Genomic DNA, 22,672 nt, shown 5'->3' with positions numbered 1-22,672 from the left:
CCAAAAAATTCTGATAATACAATGTCACAGGTGATAAATGAAACGGCATTAAAACAATATAATCCTAATACATTTATAATAAAAATGAAGAAATGACTAAACCGCCCATGCCTCATTCATCTGGCTCCTCAAACTCCACAGTCTCCAGCAGGCCCTGGAAGCAGAAGTAGTGCGAGTTGCAGAAGACTGGAGGCCCATTCGGTGAAGAGCCCACCACTTCCGGTTTGAGGGATGTGAACGGGTTTGCGCCACTGCCTTTTAAATCCATCTCCAGCTCCTGCAAGATCTGCAGTGAGTAGGTCATCTCTGTCTCACTGTGGACATACAAGTCACAGTTCCTACACAATGTACTGCACTGCAAAAAACAAAAGTGGGCATTACTCTTTCGCTTACGTGAGAGTGGTGAATACTGAAGGAATCTCATAGTCTCTCAGTAGAAGAAGTGTTGGGAGCCAACCTTCGTCCAGACCTTGACTGGCATCAAAGCCTCATCAAAGAAAAAAAGAAAAGTCAATAAAGTGAAGAGTCAATAATAATGAATTTGCTTTTAATTTAAATTAAAACATACTCGTCATACTCGAGATTACTTACCAGGATTAAACCCGACCACCAAGTCCGGCTTAGCTGCTTCTTCCTTCTCCACAACATTCTCCCAGAACTCATGGTACATGCCTTTATATGCACTGATGAAGACTCTGTGCTTTGGCCCAAACGCTCTGAGAGGAGGCCGAACTACAGGCCCATTCACAACCTCTGGTCCCACCAGGACCACCTCGATGCCCTGGTGTCCTGGGAACATGCTGCTCAGCTCATCATAGTCGGTCAGCTTGGCTCCCAGTGACTCGGACTGTCCCGCTCCCACAAGGTGAATGGTGAGAGGCTTTTTATATGGGTTCAACCCAAACAGCCGTATTCCCCAGGCGATTGTCAGTGGTCGAGACAGGAACTCACTGGTGACTCTCCACAGTGACTGCTTTAGGTCTTCATCATCAGGACGGGGCCTTTCAGCATCTGTCCACAGGTCCTTCATGTGTGCTCCGCTCAGAATGGGTTCAAGACGTGCACTGAGGTCCCCCTGCATCTCCAGCCAGTCCTCCCAGCACTTCACCTCCGACTGCGGCTTCGACCACTTTTCTGTGGAGAACGGGAGGTCTCCTAACGGGGATAAACAGAATGAGTCTATGTAGAAAAGGTGAGATGTCTTGACTAGTTATTACCAACACGACATTAGCACTGGGACAACAAAGCAGTTTAAAGGAATACATGGTATTAAAATGCCGCGATATCAATACTTCACCCACTCATATTCTACAACATTTATAGAGTAAAATGAAACAAAAGTTGCTCTTGACACATTACAAATGCAAATAAATAATCAGATTTTATCAGTATAGTTTACACACTACAAGATTTGGATTTAAGAAATCAGGCACTTTGAAACAATAGGCTATTTCCAAATATAAATTGATCGGTTGATTTATGTGGCTGTATTGTATTGTTAATTAAATTGTTAATTAGTTCCCATATTTTTCCGCTTTTTTACAGCATGAAAATGCATAACTAATTAGAAATGTACCACCCTTTTAGATATTTTTTTTGTTAATTAATGTATAACACACAACTTGATGGTTTCCCATGATATTGCAGAATATTTAGTCACGGTTATCATGGGAAAGCCATCCCTATACGACATACTGCAAATGAAACATATTTTACCTTTGAACAAAAGCCATTCTACAACTCTGTCGATGGCGGCCAGTCGCAGCTGAGGACAGATCTTCTTATGTTTGGACCAGTCCTGTTTCTGACAGTCTTTACAGCAGTAGTACACATTGAGACATCTAAAACAGCGACACATGAAATGAACAGCTATCATTAGAGATGATGGAATAGACATTTAAAGAACTCTGTGTCGTACCTGCCGCAGCGCTTCATGTCCTTGGGGTTTGACAGCTGACCTGGCCTCTTCTCACACTGTGCACAGACTTTGAAGGATTCCTCCATCTTTCCAAACATCTCCTTCTGAGTCTTGAAGGCCATGGGTTTAGCCTTGGTCTCCGGCATTGTCCTGGAACAAAATCATAGGCCAATTAATGTTTAAAATAAGAACTACATGAATAAGTTGAAGAGGAGGCATGTTATCACAATTAATCATAAATAAAAAAGTGCTTTAGCTTTAAACAGGGGGGTTTCTGACTCTGTTGAGGCAGCTTTTTGTCACCCGAGGTATTTTCTGTCTATTAATAGCACTGCACAGCTGCTGTAAGACAGGGCAAAGCTTCTTGGGCTGAATATTGAGTAGTAAAAGATTAAATATATAGGGTACATCCCCACTTGGATTTGACAAATACACAAGTAACACATGAGTTCATGATTCATGAATGCAACTGATACAGTCAGGCTGAAAGCACAACACCACAGCTCACTCGATTTTGAGCTTGTGCCAGTGTTTCATGCCCCTTTAACCACATTGCACATAGTTCCCAGTTAGAAGTTACAATGAGCCTGTTATACAACAATGACTTACTTCTGTGTGTCCGTCATTTGAAGGGTAAAGCAGATTCTTGAACACCCTGAGTGTAGGCCAACAAGTTTCCGTGGCTGTCTCCTCTGTGATATGAGAGCACATGGGGGCTTGTGAAAGATATATAACACCTGTGCTTTTCCTTCTAGAAAACTCTCACTACTCCAGAGACTTCCTGAGGACACTTGGGTTACAAACGGAGTGCAATTTTACAGCTGCAAAGCAACACAATAGTATAATATCAGATTCAATGTATGGCTAAGAAATGGTGTAAAAGAGCAGCAAGCCAACAGAAATATTTAAGATGCACTATTACGGATTTGATCCACTAGAGGGCAGAATCATTCATGCTGAATTCTCATTGTTGTCACACAATTGTCTGCTTTATTCAGTAAATCAGACATAGAACAAGGATTTAATCGTCATTGTCGAATACTGCAATTGTCTAATTGTCAAAAAATAAATACTTCTTTATCCAGAATCAATTTAGACACATTAAGTGTGGACTTGAAAGCCTGTAAAATCACTTGATGTTGAGGGAATGCAAATGTGTATTTATTTAACAAAAATGAAAAAATAAATAAAATAACAATAATGAATGAAAGAAACAAAACTACATTCAGCAAATAAATACTTTTGGAAATAATGTTTAGTTGGGTCTGGGGCCATCACATTTGCATGAAACTAAGAGAATCAACTCTCACGTCACTCATCTTCTATGAACTACTGAATATAATTGTCCAGTCTTCAAGTCCCTCCATCGGTCTGAGTTTGCTCACGATGCTCCTGTTGGTGGCTTCTCAAACTCCTCTCGGGGCTGCAGTCCCTGGAAGCGGACAAAGTGGGAGCTGCAGTAGACCGGCAGAGTGTTGGGAGAGGACTGGACCTGCTCTGGCTTCTGCGAGCTGAACGGGTTCGCTCCACTGTCCAGAATGTTCATCTCCAACTCCAGGAGGATCTGCAGGGAGTACTTCAGCTCGTTCTCACTGCGGGGGGGCGGTTACAATACAGTCAGAAAGTAAACAAACAACTATTGTGAACTTTAAATGAAAGTCAGACACTGCAATGAGAAAAAGGACATGTTCTCGTTTCTTTGTTATACTGATTACCGCCACTAGAGGGAGCACAATCACTGCGGCTGAACATAAGCAGCACTAATGTAATCTTTTCACTCCAGTTCAGTGGTTCTCAAACCTTTCAGTATAAGTTGCCTAACACCACCTAAAATATTTAACCTTTCAAGGACCATTAGGTCAAGATCAAGATCCAATCAGGACTAAACCAGGTTTAAAAGGGGGTGTAAAAATAGACTCAAATTGGACATCATCCTGTCAAAGTTTAATATTGCAGAACCATCTGAAGAAGACCAGTGGGACACATACACAATTTGAGAATCACTGGCTCTGTTGCTATGCTGTTGCCAGGATGCTGCATACCCTCTATACAGGCAGAATAATAAGTATCATTTAGGAACAACATGAATAGACAATAGTCCAATACCTACATTTTATTCTTAAATTGTTACTTTGCGTTTTCCTTAATGGATTTTAGTGCTTTGATGCATTGGATCATCACTTGCTGATGCTCTCAAAATATTAAATCTTCTAATATTGTGTTTATTGATTCCTTAATTACTGTATGATAAGACTGTTCTGAATATTTTACTAAACTGCTTCAACACAATATGTTCCAATAAATTTACCACATCTCAGTCAGATGGAAGACCACAGTAATATTGCGATATGACAATTGCACCACCTGATAATGTGAATATGATAATGTGGCGATATGTTGCGACCTCGTCTAAAACTGAAACCAACTCTGCCTGCGTGTATGAATACAGTGGACTGAACCTGAGACACTCACTTGAAGACGGTGAATAAAGTCGGGATGTTGTAGTCCCTGAGGAGCAGCAGTGTCGGCAGCCAGCCTTCGATCAGACCCTGGTTGGCATGGAAACCTGTTGTACGAAGAAAACACGAAACAATTGAAACACAGCGTTAATGAGGCCTATGTCACTCATGATGAAGTGATTGTAAATATAGTACAGTAAAGCCCGGCAGTGGCCTATGCACCACACTCATCCTTTACATGACTTTAAGTGAGTTTGCTCAATGACACTTAATAAACAAGGCAATCACTTGTGCTTTTCAGATTAGTCTTCAGCTGTCTTCTCCTCATCATTCCCTGGCATACATTTTATTTTGAGCATTCATTCATTCTGTTAATCACACTTCAAAAACAACATAAGCTCATAGTTCGAACTCAATCGAACAGCTGAAAATATTTTCTTACATTTCTGCACATTAGCACGGGCTGCCCCAATGCCACAGCGCAGCTAAATATAAACTGCCTTGGGCGTATTGACTATCCACATTACCATATGATCCACAGCTGAATGACCCTTTAAGACAGAAATGAAAGAGTGGAAGCATAGTTTAGTTTATTGGTTTATTTGGTCGGGACAGTGCATGTTAATGAACAAGCCAGACCAGATTGTAGCCTTGGGCTAATTTCCATCCGTCGTCCCCCATGCGCACTCTCAAACACACTCTCATTCATCTTGGCCTGTTGTTCATGTTTTTAGTAGTAAGGGAAGCCGGAGTACCCAGAGGAAACCCACGCAGACACGGGGAGAACATGCAAACTCCACACAGAGAGGCCCCGTCCGGGTGGGAATCGAACCCAGACCTTCTAGCTGTGAAGCATGAGCGCTAACCACTGTACTACGGTATTGCATATTGTTGTGTCATTGAGCAAGACACTTATCCTACTCTCCTCGAGTATAAACATAACGTGCTTATACTCGATCAGAGTAATATGTTTGGCCATTTGGCTCAGATTGGCCAGGATGAAGGAGAGAGTGAGCGCGTGTGGGACAACAGATGGAAATCAGGCCATGGCTGCAATCCGGCGTGTGTATGCAGGTTTTATGTGTTTATTAACATGCACTGTACAGACCAAATAAACAAACAAACAAATTAAAAAATAAATGAAAAAGAGCATCTGTATTTTTGTCATTTATCCCCAATGTAGCTGTGGTAACATAAGTGGCTTACTATCACTAAGTGTGGGTGCTTATACCAAGCAAGTAAAGCTCAGTATAAATCCAGAGGGAATACAAATTACATTTATATATAATTGTGGAGATAACAATTATCAGTTAAACTTTTCATTTATTTATCAGTTAAACCTTTCAGTGCCATATTGCCACATCAGTAAACAGTCTATAGCTCCTCGCCTCCTACACAGAACTAAGTGACAGCTGAGCTGAGGTTACAAGTGCAGTCTGGACAGGACTTAAGCACCACTTTGCAGCTTCTCGGGTCAGAGCATGAGTCCACAGAGGGGCTTAAGTGGGGTAAGAGAGAAGCAATACTTTTATAAGGTCCATAGGCAGGGGGGACATGTTACTGACATGACAACTGTCATGATAACAGGTGTATTGGCTGTTCACCAGGCCTCCATTTTCTGTCTGTCTGTATTGTATTGTATTGTATTGTATTGTATTGTATTGTATTGCATTGCATTGCATTGTATTGTATTGTATTGTATTGTATTGTAGGCTCTGTCTCAATATATTTGACTTTTTAGCCAGGGTGCACGAGATACACAACCAACTGATCATGTCAACTCTAATTGTGGCTCCAAACATCACCCTCGCCTCATACCAGGAAGGTCCCCGGTTCCATTCTAGAGCTGGGTAGGAGAGTTTGCATATTCTCCCCATGTCTGGGTTCCTTCAAGTGCTACCAGGTTCAAGGTCTGGACATTGGAGCCCCCTGCCAGTTAGAAGAACGGGGTCTACAGGGCATAATGTTACCTTGTCCTTTGGTAAGACCTGAGTGAATGTGGTGTGTGATAAATATCAAATTTGAGGACAAATGTGTGATCTAAAAGAGCGGATACCTGGATGAAAGCCAACCACCAGGTCCGGTCTGGCTCCCTCTTGAGTCTCCACGATGTCCTCCCAGAACTGATGGTACAGACCCTTGTGTGCGCTCATGAAGACTCTCTGTCTGGGCCCGAACGCTCTCAGGGTGGGCCGCATTATGGGCCCATCCACCACCTCTGGCCCCACCATCACCACCTCGATGCCATCGTGTTTCTGGAACATGCGGTTCAACTCGTCAAAGTCTGTCAGCTTGGCCCCCATAGTCTCATGGTGAGACGCCCCTACGATGTGAATGGTGAGGGGTTTGGAGTATGGATCCAAGTCAAACTGCTGGATTGCCATTCCCACAGTGAGAACTCGCGATAGGAATTCACTCTGGATGCGCCAAATGGACTGTCGAAGGTCCGTGTCTTCGGGACGGGGTCGGCTGGCGTTCTTCCACAGAGTCTCCATGTTGGGACTGGCCATGATGCCGTCCAGGAGAGGGCTGAGGTCGCCCTGCATGGAGAGCCAGTCGTCCCAGCATTTCACCTCACTCACAGGTTTATTCCATACGTCAGTGGTGAAAGGGAGGTCTCCTGTGTGAACACATGAACAGGCTAATTATTGTCACAGCATCATTTTTTGTTCTCTCTAGGTTCGAAAATCAAACCCACATTAAGGAGAAGAGAGACTTTTAATTAAAGTTTACAAAATCACTGGAGTATCAATGCATAACTTTGCAACAGCAAAATCCTCTGAGGGCATTGTCTGCACAGCTTCTTCAATATGCCTCATTAACAGGACATGTTTCCTGAACAGAAACACATTTATAACAGAAAGCAGGACTGGTTCATCACATCGCTCTGAATTTTTAGTTACTATAATGTTAAACCAATGGAGATAAAAAAAAAAGAAAAAGGAAAACACTCAATTTGGAGTTTACACAAAATATTGGCACATTGCCTATAACACTTTGGGTCTGATGCCTGAGGTGCTAAACTACAAGTCCTGCTTAAAATGAGTACATGCCATTTTATAGCATCCGATGTATTATTAGTGCTGAAATCTGATACATTCTGTAAATAACTTTGTGTCCAATAAACGTTAAAGGGCCAAAATCTGAACTGCACCTGCTTTTTGCACCAGTTTAGCAATCCCAAATGATCTCATTACTCACCACGGAACGTGAGCCACTCCATCAGTCGATCAATGGCCACCAGGCGCAGGATCTTGCAGACTTTCTTGTGAACGGGCCAGTTATTTTTCTGACACTCTTTGGTGCAGTAATACACGTTCAGGCATCTGGAAAGCAAAATCAAGAGGGACAAATCGATATCATTGAACCACAATCAAGCCCACGGGGTTGATTTGTCAGACATCTGTTATCCATGATCCACCTCACCTCTAAGTGCACAACATATTCTCTTTGTAAACTTAGGTGTAAACTTCCTACAGATTCAATAATAACTAACGTCAGCTCTCCAATAGTCCTGCACCTATTGTTGGATGGAGGGCCTTTAAACTATTGAGCCCATGACAGGTTGGATGAATTGTGTCCGCGTTTAGAGCGTGCCGTGTGATAAAAGCGTCATGGCGGATCAGTGCGTAAACACCTCTTTGTTGCGGGGGGTGCCGATGTGTTGTCAAACTGAATCTAGTGTTGGATTATGGGTCTGACTGCTGCTACCAGCTGCTCCAAGCCTCTGAGGCACCGTGATTTACATCCCACCACATATCAGCTGCTGCCTCCTGTCCGCGCGCATTCTCACACTAAAACACACGTAGGAAAAAGTGAAGAAAGCACCGCTGACCTTGGAAGAAAGTGTTAAGAGTTTAATAATCTGAGTCCATTGGGAAACTTTGGGGATATTAGTAGTCATGTTGGGTTGGAGAAAGACTGTTGGTGCTGTAGCTACAATGGCAGGTGGGATTTGAAGACAGGTTGACAGGCAAAAGAGGTAGAGCAAAAACGAAATCGCAGCACACCAAATCTGGGACATTCCTCGACGTGCATTGCAAGTATAGCCTTACAATTTGGAATCTGGGGAACCTTCAGGGACCTCCAAAAAAAAAGCTAAAAATAAACTCTCACCTCGGCAAAGCCTGCATACAGTACTGTGCAGACCATTAGAGGTGTAACCTTACATAGTGTGAAACAGAAAGGTCATTGGACAACAATAGGTCTCTGATGAGGGAGCGATAGCCGTATAATGTTTTCAAAATACAATAAGGATTAATGTGTGATGGTGTTAATGCGGCAGCATTTTAAGTAGCACTCTCAAACTCAGCGTAGACATGATTAAGGATTTGAAGAGTTGCTCTCATTCGGTTTAGAATGACAAAGCAAGGCAAAGAGAGTGGTTTATACTAATCGAGTAAACAGCTTAATTACTGTTATTCTTTAACAAACTGAAATTGAGATTTCACACATTTAAAACATTTAGTACAGCGGTTAGCGCTCGTGCTTCACAGAAGGTCCGATCCCCGGCCGGAGAGGGCCTTTCTGTGCACAGCCGGAATGAATGCAGTGAGTGAGTGAGTGGTGGTGGGCCAATGGCACAGACTGGTAGCCTCGCTTACGTCAGTCTACCCTAGGGCAGATGTGGCTACATCAGTAGCTTACCACCACCAAGTATGGAGTGACAACAGTGTCGCGCTTTGTGAAACTTGATAATTTAGACTTGTTATTATTATTATTATTATTATTATTATTATTATTATTATTATTATTATTATTATTATTATTATTATTATTGAATACTGCACTAACAATGTTATTGTGATTGTTACCAAAATCCATTTGAATACAGTACGTTCCCTCAAGTAAATAAGTAAACAACATGTTTCAAAAGAAATGTAAAATGGAACTAGATCAGGAAAATCATGACTAAAACAAGTCCCTATGGCACATATTTCAATCATCACGCACTTTGTTTTTTTGACTGTTTGCAAATAATGAGCAAATCTCAGTCAGATGGAAGAAATCTTTGATGATGCCATAGATTGTGGCTTCCTTGCTATTTGAATATTGCGTCATCAAACTGGCAGCAGCTGTCCTCTAAACCTTTCCCCTTCCGTGCCGACTTGTTCTATTGCACTCACTTGACACAGCGTTTAAGACTCTGGCCCTCGCTCAGATGCTCCGGGAGCGTGTTGCAGCCGGTGCAGAACTTGAAGGTGTCCTCCATCCTCTGGAACATCTCCTTGTAGTCCTTAAAAGAGATTCCTCTGGGCCTCTTCCCCTCCACCGCTGCCCTGGATGACACAAAAGACAGATACAAGTATTAAAATTGAGTGCATTTAGAGTAAGTGAAGCTGGATAGGTACCTGTATTCTCCATAGTCTTTCATGTTGAGTTTGTTGAGGATGACTTTGGAAAGACCAGGAATGTTGGTGTCCATGGAGAAGAAGCCGGAGCTGTCAGAAAACACGCTGTCTGTCCCCGGAGTGAAGGACTCAGGGAGCGCTGGAGTCTGGGACGCCATGTTCTCTATTACAAACACAGGGCTCTGTCACAAACTGGTTGAAGCTATACAGCGCAACATTATACCCAACAAATAGAAACACACGCCTTATTGTAAAACCACTTCAGTCATGAGAGTTTCAGTGGAGTTATTTTTAGGACATTGCAGCTGGAATATTCCACAGTGTGGCTTTAAGGAGCCTGACAATCTGCAGAGAGCATGTGACACTGACACAGAGAGAAGAAGCAGGTTTAGCTTCAGTATCAGCCGAAATATTTGGATCTGCGAACTCAGGGCAGTGCCAGTAGATTTTTGCATCACGCCTCTAGGTTTAAAAAGTTATTCTTGATAAAGCCTCGGCAGGCCGCCAGGACACACTGGTTTAAAGAGCAGCGACTGGAGGTTTTTATGGGGGATAGGGTCTGGCAATACAGCTCACATATGAAATATCTAGTAATAATAGAAACGCCACACAGAACAACAACAATGCAATCCCACACACAAAACTGCAGTACTGCCATGTAGGCCTTGGTTAATGACAATAAAAACACATTACCAATATTTTCCAAGGGGACTGTCCATCCAGAACTAGACTGTATGTACTGCATTGTTTTAACGACAGCTATAATTGTAATATTTGTCATTTTAAAATCCTAATGAGGTCAATTCACAAAGAGGTTTGATCTACTGTTGAATTCAAAAAGTGAAAAAAAAAAAAAAATGGTTTAGTGAAAAAAATGTCTTCAAGGGCCAAAGCATGACAGCAGAAACCCTGTGCAGAAGCGTGCACTGTAGCGCGATCTTTTATTTCATTCATTTGTTCATCTTTTTAAATGCTACATTTCTTAAAGAATGTGTTGATGTTGTTTCTTCATAATTTTGAAACGCAGGAGCCTCGAGTGAAACAAACAAACAAACAAACGAACAAAACACGATAAGACATTTGAAAAAGTAACTCCCCGCTGCAGAAATGAGTAATTTGGCGCTTAAATGAAAACTTACCTTTGGCTCCAGACTCACCCTTTGGAGATGCGTGTCCCTTGCGCGCGCGCACGCAAGATTGACATCACCTTATGCTGCAGTTAACGCCCAAAACACCAGGGCTTGTGGGACCCGGGTGTAGGGTGCCGCATGGGTGGGCTGGGGAGCGCTTGGACGAGATATGGTGACGAGAGGAACCAGAGCTGAGGACATTTTTAGAAAAGACGCTCTGGATGGGGTCATGGGAAACGGTGGGTGGAGTTCAAGTGGCGTCTGTCTAACTCGCGCTGTATTTTGCATGAAAGGTCAGAAAACAGCAGGGAGTTAAGCAGCAGCCAGAGTTGGCCTCATATGGGCTCCACATGGGCATGAGAGGGCGTTTACTTTTACCATAGGCCCTATATGCGGCCACTCATGGGGTCTGAGTGACTGGCATTAGTTTCCAAAGTGAATAGGCCACACAAATATTTGCTTCCTCTCCATAGGCCGGTGCAGTCTCTGCTTTCTCCAAATAACACAAACGGACGCCAATGTGAGTCATTTTCTTGAGGTCTTAGTCATCAGTTCAGTCCAAGTTGAGTCACGACTTGAGTCCTTAAATCTGACAGCGCTTCGTGTCTGAGCTCAAACAGAGTTGTCCAAAGAGTCTTTAACTGTATCACAAACACAGCATTATGACAAATCTCCTCCCTATCAGTCATCATTACGGCAGTCACAACAATCACAACAAATGGTCATTTTAATAAAAAAATTTATTTGGTCCATTGGAACCTGAGATTGAAATTAAACATACATTTGTACACATGAAGCCTTTTTATCCCCAGACAAAATCATCAGTAAACTAAATCACATTCATTGGAGTTCCACTTGTTCATATTTTTTATTAAGAGTCCATTTGTTTTGTGAGTTATGTTTTAATTCAGTTTGTTTGATTTACAAACCACAGGACATGAGCGTGACCGAGCCTGTATGTGGGAGCACGTACGTTCGGAAGATGAGAATGAGAAATATAATCCTGTATAAGTGTTGTTGCAGTTTTCAGTGCAGGTTTCCAATCCAAAAAGTTAAGTATGAATTAGGCATTTAAAATCATTCATTAACAGAGCTACAAATCATTTACAAATAAATTAGTCAGGTACAACCACACATACATACAGGGAAATCTGCATTTAAGTTCTCTTTGGAAAACATTTTTACACATAGCTTCAAGTTTTAAGTTGCCATTATGCTCTGGTTTCACTTTTTTTACAAAATATATTTAAAAAAAAAAGTGGTTGTGCGAGAAAAAAAAACATACTGCACTCGTAGCGCAGCGACAAGCGGACCTTAAAATCAGCTGACAAACCATTTACACTCAAATATGAACCATCATCATTGACAACATGACGCGAACGCTCAACTTGATCGACCCCCGTTTTCAAAAAAGTAAGACACAAACTTCGAAAGTGCAGTTTTTTTTCGTACCGTTTTCTGGTGCCTGGTCCTCCGCTGGTAAACTGTGGACAGCTGTGGTGATGACTGAGGGAGGCGAATGGGTGTGGTTTAAGACAGAGCGGGCCATGGAGAAGAACGTCTTATGACTTTGTTACACGTGCTTACAATATATGGACATCTGCTACTGTATGTCGACTAAATAAACTACAGAAAAGTGTGAAATGCTTTGTTCGTAATTCATTTCAAATCGTGTTATCTCTCAATTACAGAAGCTTAAGGCAAATGCTTTACTTGAATTATTTTTTTTTTCTTTTCTCCTTTTGTGCAAACTGCATTTTCACTTGAGTTCCTCTGGGACATTGTGAATCATGTGTGAACACCGGGTCTGCGCTTTGATTTCACTTTAAAACTGTCCAAAGAGAAAAAGACGTGAGTCGGGTGTGAACTGATGGCTGAGGGATGAGGGAAAAACAAAGTATTAGACTGGCCCGGAGCGTTCACACCCCGAACAGGGTTTTCTTTTGGGGGGGGGGCATTACTGTTTGTTATCGCCTGCCGACATGTCATCACCACTTTGCAGCGAGTGATAAAAATCCAGCGAGAATCTGAATTCAGCTAAACGTAATCACAGATTGAAATCCTGAGCTAGAGATGATCAAACCGGAACAATGACAGTACAAGAATAATGGCTTCACCTATCGTCTTAAATGTACACTGTATATGAGGTGAAAACAATAAAACTTGAATATGAGGAAAAAAGGGGGGGTTTGGCTCGAAGTACCGCACTTAGATTTCGTCAGTTGTCCAATCGGGGGTTTTCAGAGGTGGGGGGGGGCTCGCTGATTGGCTCCGTGTTCTTGGGCCAGGGAAAAAATGGCTCAGTAGTAACAGCACTCCGCCCTGACGTCTGTGAAGCTCGTCCTAATCCGGCGTTGGTTCCTCATACAGCACGTATACAAAATAAGCAGTAGTAGTAGTAGTCTGGACCGGACCGTACGTACTATATATTCCTGGTCACTCCCACCGTTTTCTCCCCTGCAAAAATGGCACGTCCCAAAACCTGGATGGAAAGCGTTTTGGGAGGTTTTTTATAAGCACATATAAACCCAGACATTCAGTGATACTTGGTGCCTTCCAGTGCTCCGACAGTTAATTGCTTGATATTTAATAAAAAGTGTGTGTTTGTTTCGTGGGCGGTGGTCATAGGGGTCGGGGTCTGTGCAGGCCGTCAATGTCCGGGGTTAGCTGGGGGCTGTGCGTCGCCTTGGTGGGGGTCCAGTCTCCCAAAGAGGCTTGGGCGGCTTTGCGGTGAGCCAAGCGGTGGGTGATGGAGAAGCCGGCGTTCCCCTCCAGCTGGGAGAGCACCACCAGGACCTGCCTGCAGAGGGAGACAGCGAGTGAGCCCATGTTTCTGTTTCTCTGCTCATCTGTGGTTCATCATCAGTTGTGTAACTTGCGGATGGGAGAACGAGAGTATGATGCAGGAAATGGGAGAGAGCACAGTCTCATTTACACCTCAGAAGTCAACGCAATTATGAGACGGCACTTGACAATTGCATTTGGGACGGCCATGCTGCTAAATGGACTTTCATATTAGCAGATGGAGACGTCAGGAAATGGCTGCAAAACTATGCTCCACTGTGAATACAAAGCTTTTCTCAAAATGACACCAAACATGGAAACATCTGTGTAAGTTTTTTAATGGTATGTATAAAGGGATTTTTCAGGGTTGTTTTTCACATAGGGCCTCGCGACCTAGCTATCCAGAGTGTTGATGATTTCTGGATATTTTTTATTTATTTTTTATTCATGCAGTCCTTATATTTGAAGAGTTTAGTGGTGCTAGGCTAGTGCATGTCTATGGTAACTAGTAGCCTAATATATTAGCCTGATATATTCAGAATTCAACCTCATTCTGGATAACTAGGAAATGAGGCCCTATGTCAAAAATCCTGAAATATCCCTTTAACATTTGAACATGTTGTTTGCTTACAGAGCTACAAAAGATATTGTCAGCCAAAGTCTTTTTTTGCCAAATACTGATTTTTGTCTTACTCCTCTCTCCAAACACTGAGCTTTATTGACTGCTGGTCCAGTCCTCAGCCAAACAGGAGGCTTGTTCCAATCACAAGCACATCTTTCATCTAACTCTATGAGGATTCCGAATTTTGTTTTCTGTTTTCCCCCAGAAACTTTGAAATATGACTTGCACAAATATACTACAGGAGGCTAACTATGTTTTTGTGGCGCTTTACCTAATGCCAATATAACTACAGCAGATGTGAACAGTGTTTAATCATAAACTGTAGTAAAGTGTGGTTGTTTTTTGGTAACGCTCGAGAAGTTGATTGACCATATGGGAAAAACACAAAAGTCAAACAGAAATATTCATAGACAGTGAAGCTTTGTGTGAGTGTTGATTTACCGATGCAGAGGTGGGACGCTGTCGATGGTCTTCAGGCTGCCGCGTGTGGACACCACGTTGAAGCTGTCCGTGCAGTCACATGACACGTGGAGGTAGTACTTCGGGTGTCGGTTCTCCACCACCACGATCAGCCCCGCCCAGCCGTGCGTCAGGTAGTAACAGGTCATGCCCTCCCGGCCCTGCACACATGCAGGAAAATAAATTAGCTACATCTAAAAAAGCTCGCATTCCGAAGTTTCAGTGATGGCCAGATATCTGATAAGCATATTTTTCGCCATATGTTTGTGTAGCAGCTGTCATGCTTGTCCCACATGGTCGGCCTCCTACAGCGAGCGGTGAATTCCTGGAGAGCTGAACGCCTGAATGATTTAACAAAGATGAACTGGAGTGTTTAAAAAAAAAAACGAAAAAAAAAATCCCGTCATCTTCTGAAATACCAGCCAAAGTGACAGTGCTCTCAACAAGACGCTGTTTAAAGGCAGCCAGAAAATGTGTCTCCCAGAGCGTGAGTGCCAGGAGCTGTTAAAAGCATAGTGCGTGTGTAAAAAACAAAAAGACCCGGCTCAAAGTGGAATTCAGAGCTGTAAACGTTTTTTTTTTTTATTCATCTTTCAAAAAAGCAGCATCCGTTTACAGAGAGTCGACGGCCATTGTCGCGTTCTTACCTCGTGTCTTTCTCCCTTGTTCTCTGTGAGGAGGATGATGGCGTCGGCGAGAGTGGTAGCTGTAGCCTCCACCTGCTCCACCATCACCTGCCGAGAGCTGTAGATGGCCAGGATGTAGCCGGGGAAGTCCTGGCTGGGCCTCCGCACCGCTCCACTTGTGGGACTGGAGACTGCGCAGGAGTAAAATGTTTGATTACAATGTCATGCGCAGACACAGACACAGTACACAGTAGCCGACAGTGCACATACTGGGAGTGGACGGCCCCGCGGACCCGCTGACGTTCATCTGCCAGTGGTTGAAGGCGCAGCAGACCACGGCGTACTCCCCGGGCTCCAGCATCACGTCGCAGCCCACAAACTTCTTCACGGCGCGCTTACTGTGGGCCAGCAGGCGGCCCAGGGTCAGCTTGTTACTGCTGCCGAACGAGGCACGGAACACCATGATGCACAGGTCCAAGAGGTGGCTGTCGGCCGTGTCGGAGCGCCTGAGGGAGGGGGGCGCACCCATGTGTTAGCGATGAGTATGCAATCTTGACAGGTAGAATACTAACGCCGTCTCGATTTGTCCTGCTTCTACTTCACCCACTTTCAAATGACTTCATAAAGCAGGAGACAGAGTTAGTCCGATGCAAATGAAGCAAAGCCTGGAGTTTTCAACTTTAAATGAAGGTAACACGCTTCACCGCACCACCGTCTAATATTAAATGGTGGCTACGCACTTATACAAGACAATGTATATTTAAATTTCTATGCGATGATGTGATAATTGATGTTTAAAAAAAAGAATAGGCAACAACAAAAAATATGTACATTAAAAAATATATAGTTAAAGAGATATTTCAGGATTTTTGACATAGGGACTCATTTCCTCGTTGTCCAGATTGTTGTTGATTTCTGGGGATTTTTTTGTTTTTAAATTCATGCAGTCCTTATATTGGAAGAGTTTAGTGGTACTAGGCTAGTGCTAGGCTAGCGCATGTCTATGGTAACTAGTAGCCTGCATTGAAAACCTCTTCATAATCCTCAGGTAGTCCTCCAAACGTTGCCATATCTGATTTGCAGAAAGCTCCTTTATGAATTCCACGTGTAGTAATGCCGCCGTAGGTAAACAAACTACTGTAGATCCGGTAGCCTAGCAGATCACTCCACCACTGCGTAGCTTACAACCAGGAAGCTGATGCTGCTCAAATGCAAGTTCTTTTAAATGCAAAAGGGTTATATATCAAAAATTATTCAGTCAACAAAGACATTTATATGGGTAGTCTGGTGTTAAGTTATAAGTGATTTGCCTCAGGTGCGCTGTGCTTGGGTCAGACTGTTTTTAATGCAGGCTACTAGTTACCATAGACATGCGCTAGCCTAGCACTAGCCTAGCATCACTAAACTCTTGAAATATAAGGACTGCATGAATAAAAAATAAATAAATAATAATATCTCCAGAAATCAACAACAGGACTAGGAAATAATGAGGCCCAATTTAAAAAATCCTGAAATATCCCTTTAAGCAAAAACAGTTAAGAAACAAACCCAACTTTCTAATTAACTTCAGACCTATTTCTTCTGTGTCAACAACTAATGACTGAGAGCAATGGAAATCCATTTGTGTGCAGGGTCTGAATACTTGAGTCAAAATAACATTCAAATTGTATTGTTTGCCCCTATAATAACAAAGGGATAATTACATTGGGGCTAAAAAACACTGGATTTGTGTATATTTATTTACCTGCTTCCTTCCTGAAACAGGGCGAACTCCAGCGCCGTCCTCTCCAACACCGTTAGCGCAGTGACAGTGACTGGTCCGCTGGCTTTACTGGGGAAGCAGCCCTGCAGCCGTACCTCCTGCCAGTCCGAGTGGATCTTACAGATGTCCACGGAGTCAAAGTACCTACGACAGAAAGATGAAAATTCTACTTCAGTGTGTGAGATGTACACGCATGAAACGCAGCGTGTTTGCTGGAAGCGCTCATCCCAAAACCGCGATTTGACCCGGCTAATCTGCCATAGTCATGAGTGCGGGCTATCGGTATGCATCACAGGCCGGCTCCTTAAACATTAGCATACCCTCAGAGGGGGCGGCTCTACAAACACCATTTACCTTGATAAGATAGAAGCCCTGCCTTCATCAAAGACAGCACCCGTGGGACGACTTCTTCTTCGGTTTGATTTATTTTGGCATATTCCTTTCTAACCTCACTCTGACAACTGTCTTACATCTTACTCGAGCATTTTTCACAAGGGCAGAAAGAGATGAGAGTTTGTGTAGAATAAGATGAACATATTTATGATCGGGCATTCATATATCTTTCAACACTATAAGCTTAAAATTTTAGCAACATTAGCGCACAGGGCTAACCATATGTGAGTTACCTTTCAATGGTAAACCAGCCTTCCTTGAAATCACTTTGTTATTGACAAGACAGCTATCATTTCGGAAACCAAGTCGTCACACTTTGGCCCTGATCAGACTCAACTTTTCAAATAAATCTTTGTAAACCAAAGACATATCCTGTCTCTATGGAGTGTCAGTATGTTGTATTATGATAACAGTGTAGTTTAGACGTCTGCATTTGTTACTGAACATTACTATAACAAACATAAATTGCTTATCTAATCGCAATTGCAATACTTGCCCAAGCACGCATGAAGTATAGAAACATCAAAAAAGAAAAAAAGTGCACCTTCTGTAAAGCTTTGGACATAAAAGACGACAAAGATGATGTAACGTTTTTATCCCCTAATCTTAAAGTGGCTGGTGCTGTCCCAGTCACTGCGAGCACTACATCTTCCGTGCGCCGCGCCGAGCTCCCAGATTATTTGTCTGTCAAGAAAAAACAATAAACAGCCCGAAGACAGATGGGATCCTTGTCGAGGGGCCGGGCACATTTTTCAGGATGGAGCGGTTCAGGGGGGACAGCCGCGGCGCTCGGCCCCGGACTTATTGCCACACTCATTCAGCGAGACAGGGAGGACCACAAATAAATGACCTCGCATTCACTTGTACAGTCTTTAGGCAAACCTGCGACGCTCGTGCCCTGACGCGCGCCATCAATCACAACCGGGGCTGCCCAACGCCACAAGGAACCACAAGAATCCAGAGCACTTCTGCTCAAAGTCTATATTAAAACCGAGCACGCTTTGATAGGTGAAAAGAACAGCACGCTGCAGGAGAACGGGGCATGAACGCTCACATAGGAAATACAGGAGCGCTGGGGAAACATTTCTCCATAATTGATTGGGTTTGTGGCAAAATGGGAATTACTTTAATGCACAAAAACACATGGTGAGCTATGAGGAGCCCCTCCGCCTGTTAAATCCCTAGCAACCAGCGCACCAAGCAAACTGACAATAATACAATGCAGTAAACGGCAGCTTACGCTCATGTATGGCTTTGCTTTATCACTTATGTAATGTCATTGTTCCTCTTGATGTGTATAATAGGCAATTTAGGACAAAGGAGCTTATAAATACAGCTTGTAGAGGCAAAGGCCCATCCAATTATTATAATGTGTGGTAGGGCTATACAGTTAATCACATTTGAATGGCTGCAAATAGTAAATAAAGGGGGTAAATATTCAGGTAGTGTTATTTTCCTCTGCATGCAACAAATTCTCAAGGCTCCATGGGGCGTTTTTGTGTTCAGACCGGGCTAACCCTGTACTTTACACACATCTGAATTGCAAGTTTGTATTTTTCTCTAGATTTCAAATTATAAATCGCACATCTAATCACAAACACAATACTCACCAAAGTTGTTCAGCCCCATTGTTTTGTGACAGTTGAGTAAAAACATCAAGTATCTATGAAAAGAGTACAAGCCACTATAATGCTGTTTTCCACAAATGGCCACCAGAGGGCAGAGAGGTCAATGACAAGCACACTGTAGGTCCCCTCTCATCAAAGTCAGAGCTGTTCAGTTCAACAATGGCGGAGGCGGGTCTCTTACTTGATGAAGTCGGTGTACTCCATCCAGAAGACGCCCTCGCTGCTGCCGTTGGCCATCAGCTCATGTCTCAGGTGCTGGGGCCAGTCTGCCCACTCGTCCGACCAGCTGCCGTTCCACGAGAAGCGGCCCCAGGGATTTCTCAACCGCAGCAATCTGCAAACACACACATAATATTATTCGAAAGGCAAACAACTCAAAGGATATTATGTCGTATTACTGATTAAACAACAATGTCGTAAATTAAAACCTTTCCAAGACGATACCAGGGCGTTATTTACGACAAGTTTTTGTTCCCAAAAGTGGTGAAAAAATCCGTCAGGGCACTTTCGGCTTCTGCTTTTATCACCGCTGGCACCGAGCGAGAGAAGCACCAACTCATTTCAGATCAGGCCCAATCGGTTCAACTTTATGGCGGTAAATTAAAGTGTTGTGCGTGCTGCTTGGACACATTACTTCTGGGATTTATGGCTGCGCTCCATTTGCCTCCACAGGTAGGAGAGAAGAAGCAGCATCCCTAATCTAACTGAACCAGCGTCAGCCACACCCCCTTCAAGCCAGATTCCAATTTGATATAAAAGTCTGTTCAATATCTGATGTGGGCCGAGGCAAGACGGAGAGTCAATATTTTAAATGACGCCGCATTTTTTTCCCCTTCCTAGAAGCTGTTTTGACTTCCCGAAAAGGCTGCTATATATTACACTGCTGAGAAATTGAGAAGCATTTGTATGGGAAAAGGGGGGAAGTGAAAATAACCTTGCTTGGTTATTTTGCAATATACGCTTCAAGGTGGCTAGGAAATATTTGCAACATAATATTCATCAACATGCTTCTTTAATTTTGTAGTTGCAATAAAAAAAAGGCTATTGGATGATTTCTGAATAAAATCAGCATTAAGGAAAGGACATCTGTGAGTGCTGATTCTATGCAATAATAAAAATATATTGCTTAAAATTAAGGCTGAGTATTCGGATTGACCGTGAAGTGGTCAAGTAAAAAAGTCTAATTTAGTAACTGATATTTGGTCTATAGACAGATTGGAACACCGGTATTATCACAAACACAGCGTTAAAACTACTATTATTGTTATTACAAAAAGGCACATACATTTGTGAGCTTGATAAATAATAATAGTTTAAACTATTCTACAGCAGCCAACAAATTTGCACATTAAAAAAACGCACAAATAAATAAGTCTGTGTGCAGAACCTCTGGGCAAATGGTGGGGCCGGAGGTCAGACCAATGGCCGCTGGATGCTCTGCTTTGTGACCGTGACGCTAGGGGCCGCCATTGCTGTCGCACCTCCATAAATTCATATGGGCAAAACAAGCTGGTTTTCCATTAGAAAGAACTGCACTTCACACACGTTCTGGGTTAGTTACAATTAAAGAAACCAGACTGGTTTTCGTAAGGAACATTTTAGAAATCTCGTTTACTAATGAGGGCCGGACTTTGATTGACAGGCCGTTAGCATAAGAGCTAATCGCGCGGGCACGGCTACGAACGAACTACGCGACCCACGAGGGCCGAGTCTACAGCGAAGATCCCGCCCTTATGCCCTTTTTAGGAACGTGCTACGTCAGGGCAAGATAGGAGGAGTCAATAAATCCGCCATGATTTCCCTTTCGAAAATGGTCATTGTGATAAACGGGGAGGAGTGAGCAGAAACTGTCTATTAATTCTACAGTCTCTGGGTCAGACCAGTTAAGATTCACTGCATTAGAGCAGTGGTTCCAGACCTTTTGGAAGCATTAATTCATACTCCGAGCCCTGCCAAAATCTTAAAGGGAGCAACTAAACATACATTTTTCAGTATTTGGTAGTGTTATGTTCAAAATGTAAAACTAGTCTCAAAGTCAAAGTGTTTACTGAAAAACATAATTAAAACTATAGAGCATCATCAATGAACAAAAAGTGTAGTGTGATTTATATCGCAGCATCAGCGGATGGACAGGATAGCCTGTGCATATACTAATAAAAATCTACTTTTTAGAAAAAGTTAATTCCTCATGGTTTGCCGTCTGTCGTTCAATCCATAGTTTATGTTCCACTGTAACATTATGTCTCCTGAATGTCAAGCAGTGTCTAGCTTTTTGTCGATGGCGTCTATATAATTGATGTGAAAGCTCTTGAGCATCAGCGAGTAGGACAGAGGTAACACAAGGTAGGGAGGAGGAGAGGGGGACGATCAGAACGCGCGGGCTGAAGCGACGCCTGAATCATTGATGAGACAAAGACACTTGAGAGAAACTGAAAATGACGAGTACCTGTAGCCCTGAACGTCCCGCACGTCCAGGATGGAGTAGGCGTGGCGCGGCCGCAGACCCAGGGACTCGTACACTGCATCGTCCACCTTCATGTTCCCTCCGCCGCAGGAGGCTCCCATCAGAAACCTAACACCAGATATACAAGACCGATCACACACTTTTGTTTAAATATGCATTGTGCTGTCAAGGCTTTCCCCCGGTAATTTCTTAAGAAACAGTGTGCGTTTTCTGACAGATGGACCCGCAGATAATTTGGCCCCTGAGGAAGCTGTGGCGTCTCTAGTGCTTTGATAGCGCGATACTGAACTGCTTATTACCACAGTGCTTCATTACGGACATATGGAGAGGGTTGGCCTCCATTACCTTTCGCTTTGTGTTTGGTTTGGAAGTTTCTCGAAAGGGATGTTCATTGGTCGCCTTGGATTACACGGTAAGCATTAACAAATTATCATTACTCTTTTGACAGCATCTCACTTTTAGATTTAGTTTGACTGTATTTATTTTAAAGGACTTGAGAGTAATTAAATACCATACCGAGGCACGGCAACTGCAAGTAATCCTTCCTTACAGTAGTGCTATTTACAAATAACTAATTTAGGACTAATATCTACCGTATTTTCCGGACTACAAGTCGCTCCGGAGTATAAGTCACAACAGCCAAAGAATGCAAAATGATGCTCACGATTAGCATTTTTTGTTTTCTGCATTGCAGTAAGAGTAACCTCTGCTTTTCGCTAGTCGCTCACAAGTTTCTCTCTCACTCCAAACTTTCTTTCTGCTGCTCATAAACCGTTTTTTTTTTTTAATCTTCAGTGGTTCAGGAGTAGCAGATACTGGTACACAAGCCTAGCATTGTGGGGTTATATATTTGGATATAAAAGTCGCACCTGAGTATAAGTCGCACCCCGAGCCAAACTATGAAAAAAGTGCAACTTGTAGTCTGGAAAATACGGTAGCCTATATATTTTTTGTTTCATTATCAATATATTGCTTCAGGTCTAAATGCCTTTGTCTCCGTCCGAGTCTCTCCTGGTTGAAAAAACACATTGCACACCGTGTAAAAGACATCATCCTTTGTAAACTAGAAGCAAAAT

The 22,672-nt window shown here is 42.9% G+C and overlaps 2 protein-coding genes across 4 annotated transcripts in view; both read right to left on the bottom strand.

Moving 5' to 3' along the window:
- Positions 1–106: 106 nt before the first annotated feature.
- mss51 (MSS51 mitochondrial translational activator) lies at positions 107–10,949 on the bottom strand. The gene is made up of 13 exons (XM_079576838.1): positions 10,868–10,949; positions 9,729–9,891; positions 9,504–9,656; positions 7,579–7,703; positions 6,434–6,997; positions 4,391–4,484; positions 3,304–3,510; positions 2,528–2,683; positions 1,919–2,068; positions 1,717–1,841; positions 592–1,155; positions 394–487; positions 107–314 (listed from the first exon to the last, which is right to left on the bottom strand). The coding sequence occupies exons 2-13, from the start codon at positions 9,884–9,886 to the stop codon at positions 113–115; spliced, it is 2,592 nt and encodes an 863-aa protein (XP_079432964.1). The 5' UTR covers positions 9,887–9,891; positions 10,868–10,949; the 3' UTR covers positions 107–112.
- Positions 10,950–12,828: 1,879 nt separating this feature from the next.
- The window catches only part of capn15 (calpain 15), a 43,882-nt gene continuing 34,038 nt past the window's right edge, over positions 12,829–22,672 (bottom strand). For all 3 annotated transcript variants that reach the window (XM_079576740.1, XM_079576739.1, XM_079576741.1), the window contains exons 6-12: positions 21,579–21,704; positions 19,314–19,466; positions 17,094–17,255; positions 15,620–15,855; positions 15,371–15,540; positions 14,706–14,884; positions 12,829–13,658 (exon numbers count right to left, since the gene is read on the bottom strand). In XM_079576740.1, coding sequence (XP_079432866.1) covers positions 13,481–13,658; positions 14,706–14,884; positions 15,371–15,540; positions 15,620–15,855; positions 17,094–17,255; positions 19,314–19,466; positions 21,579–21,704 — 1,204 coding nt within the window. In that variant the 3' untranslated portion in view covers positions 12,829–13,480. The remainder of the gene's footprint in view (positions 13,659–14,705; positions 14,885–15,370; positions 15,541–15,619; positions 15,856–17,093; positions 17,256–19,313; positions 19,467–21,578; positions 21,705–22,672) is intronic.

This window comes from Gobius niger, assembly GCF_951799975.1.
Source record: "Gobius niger genome assembly, chromosome: 19".
NCBI lineage: Eukaryota > Metazoa > Chordata > Actinopteri > Gobiiformes > Gobiidae > Gobius > Gobius niger.
This window is presented reverse-complemented; position numbering and strand designations above follow the sequence as displayed.

Excerpts from the sequence above, each read along its gene's own strand:
- mss51 (XM_079576838.1), bottom strand. The coding sequence starts at position 9,886 with ATGGCGTCCCAGACTCCAGCGCTCCCTGAGTCCTTCACTCCGGGGACA. Across the intron at positions 6,998-7,578 it reads GGAGTGGCTCACGTTCCGTG|GAGACCTCCCTTTCACCACT; the intron begins GTGAGTAATGAG and ends GTGTTCACACAG. Across the intron at positions 3,511-4,390 it reads ACTTTATTCACCGTCTTCAA|TGAGAACGAGCTGAAGTACT; the intron begins GTGAGTGTCTCA and ends GCCCCCCCGCAG.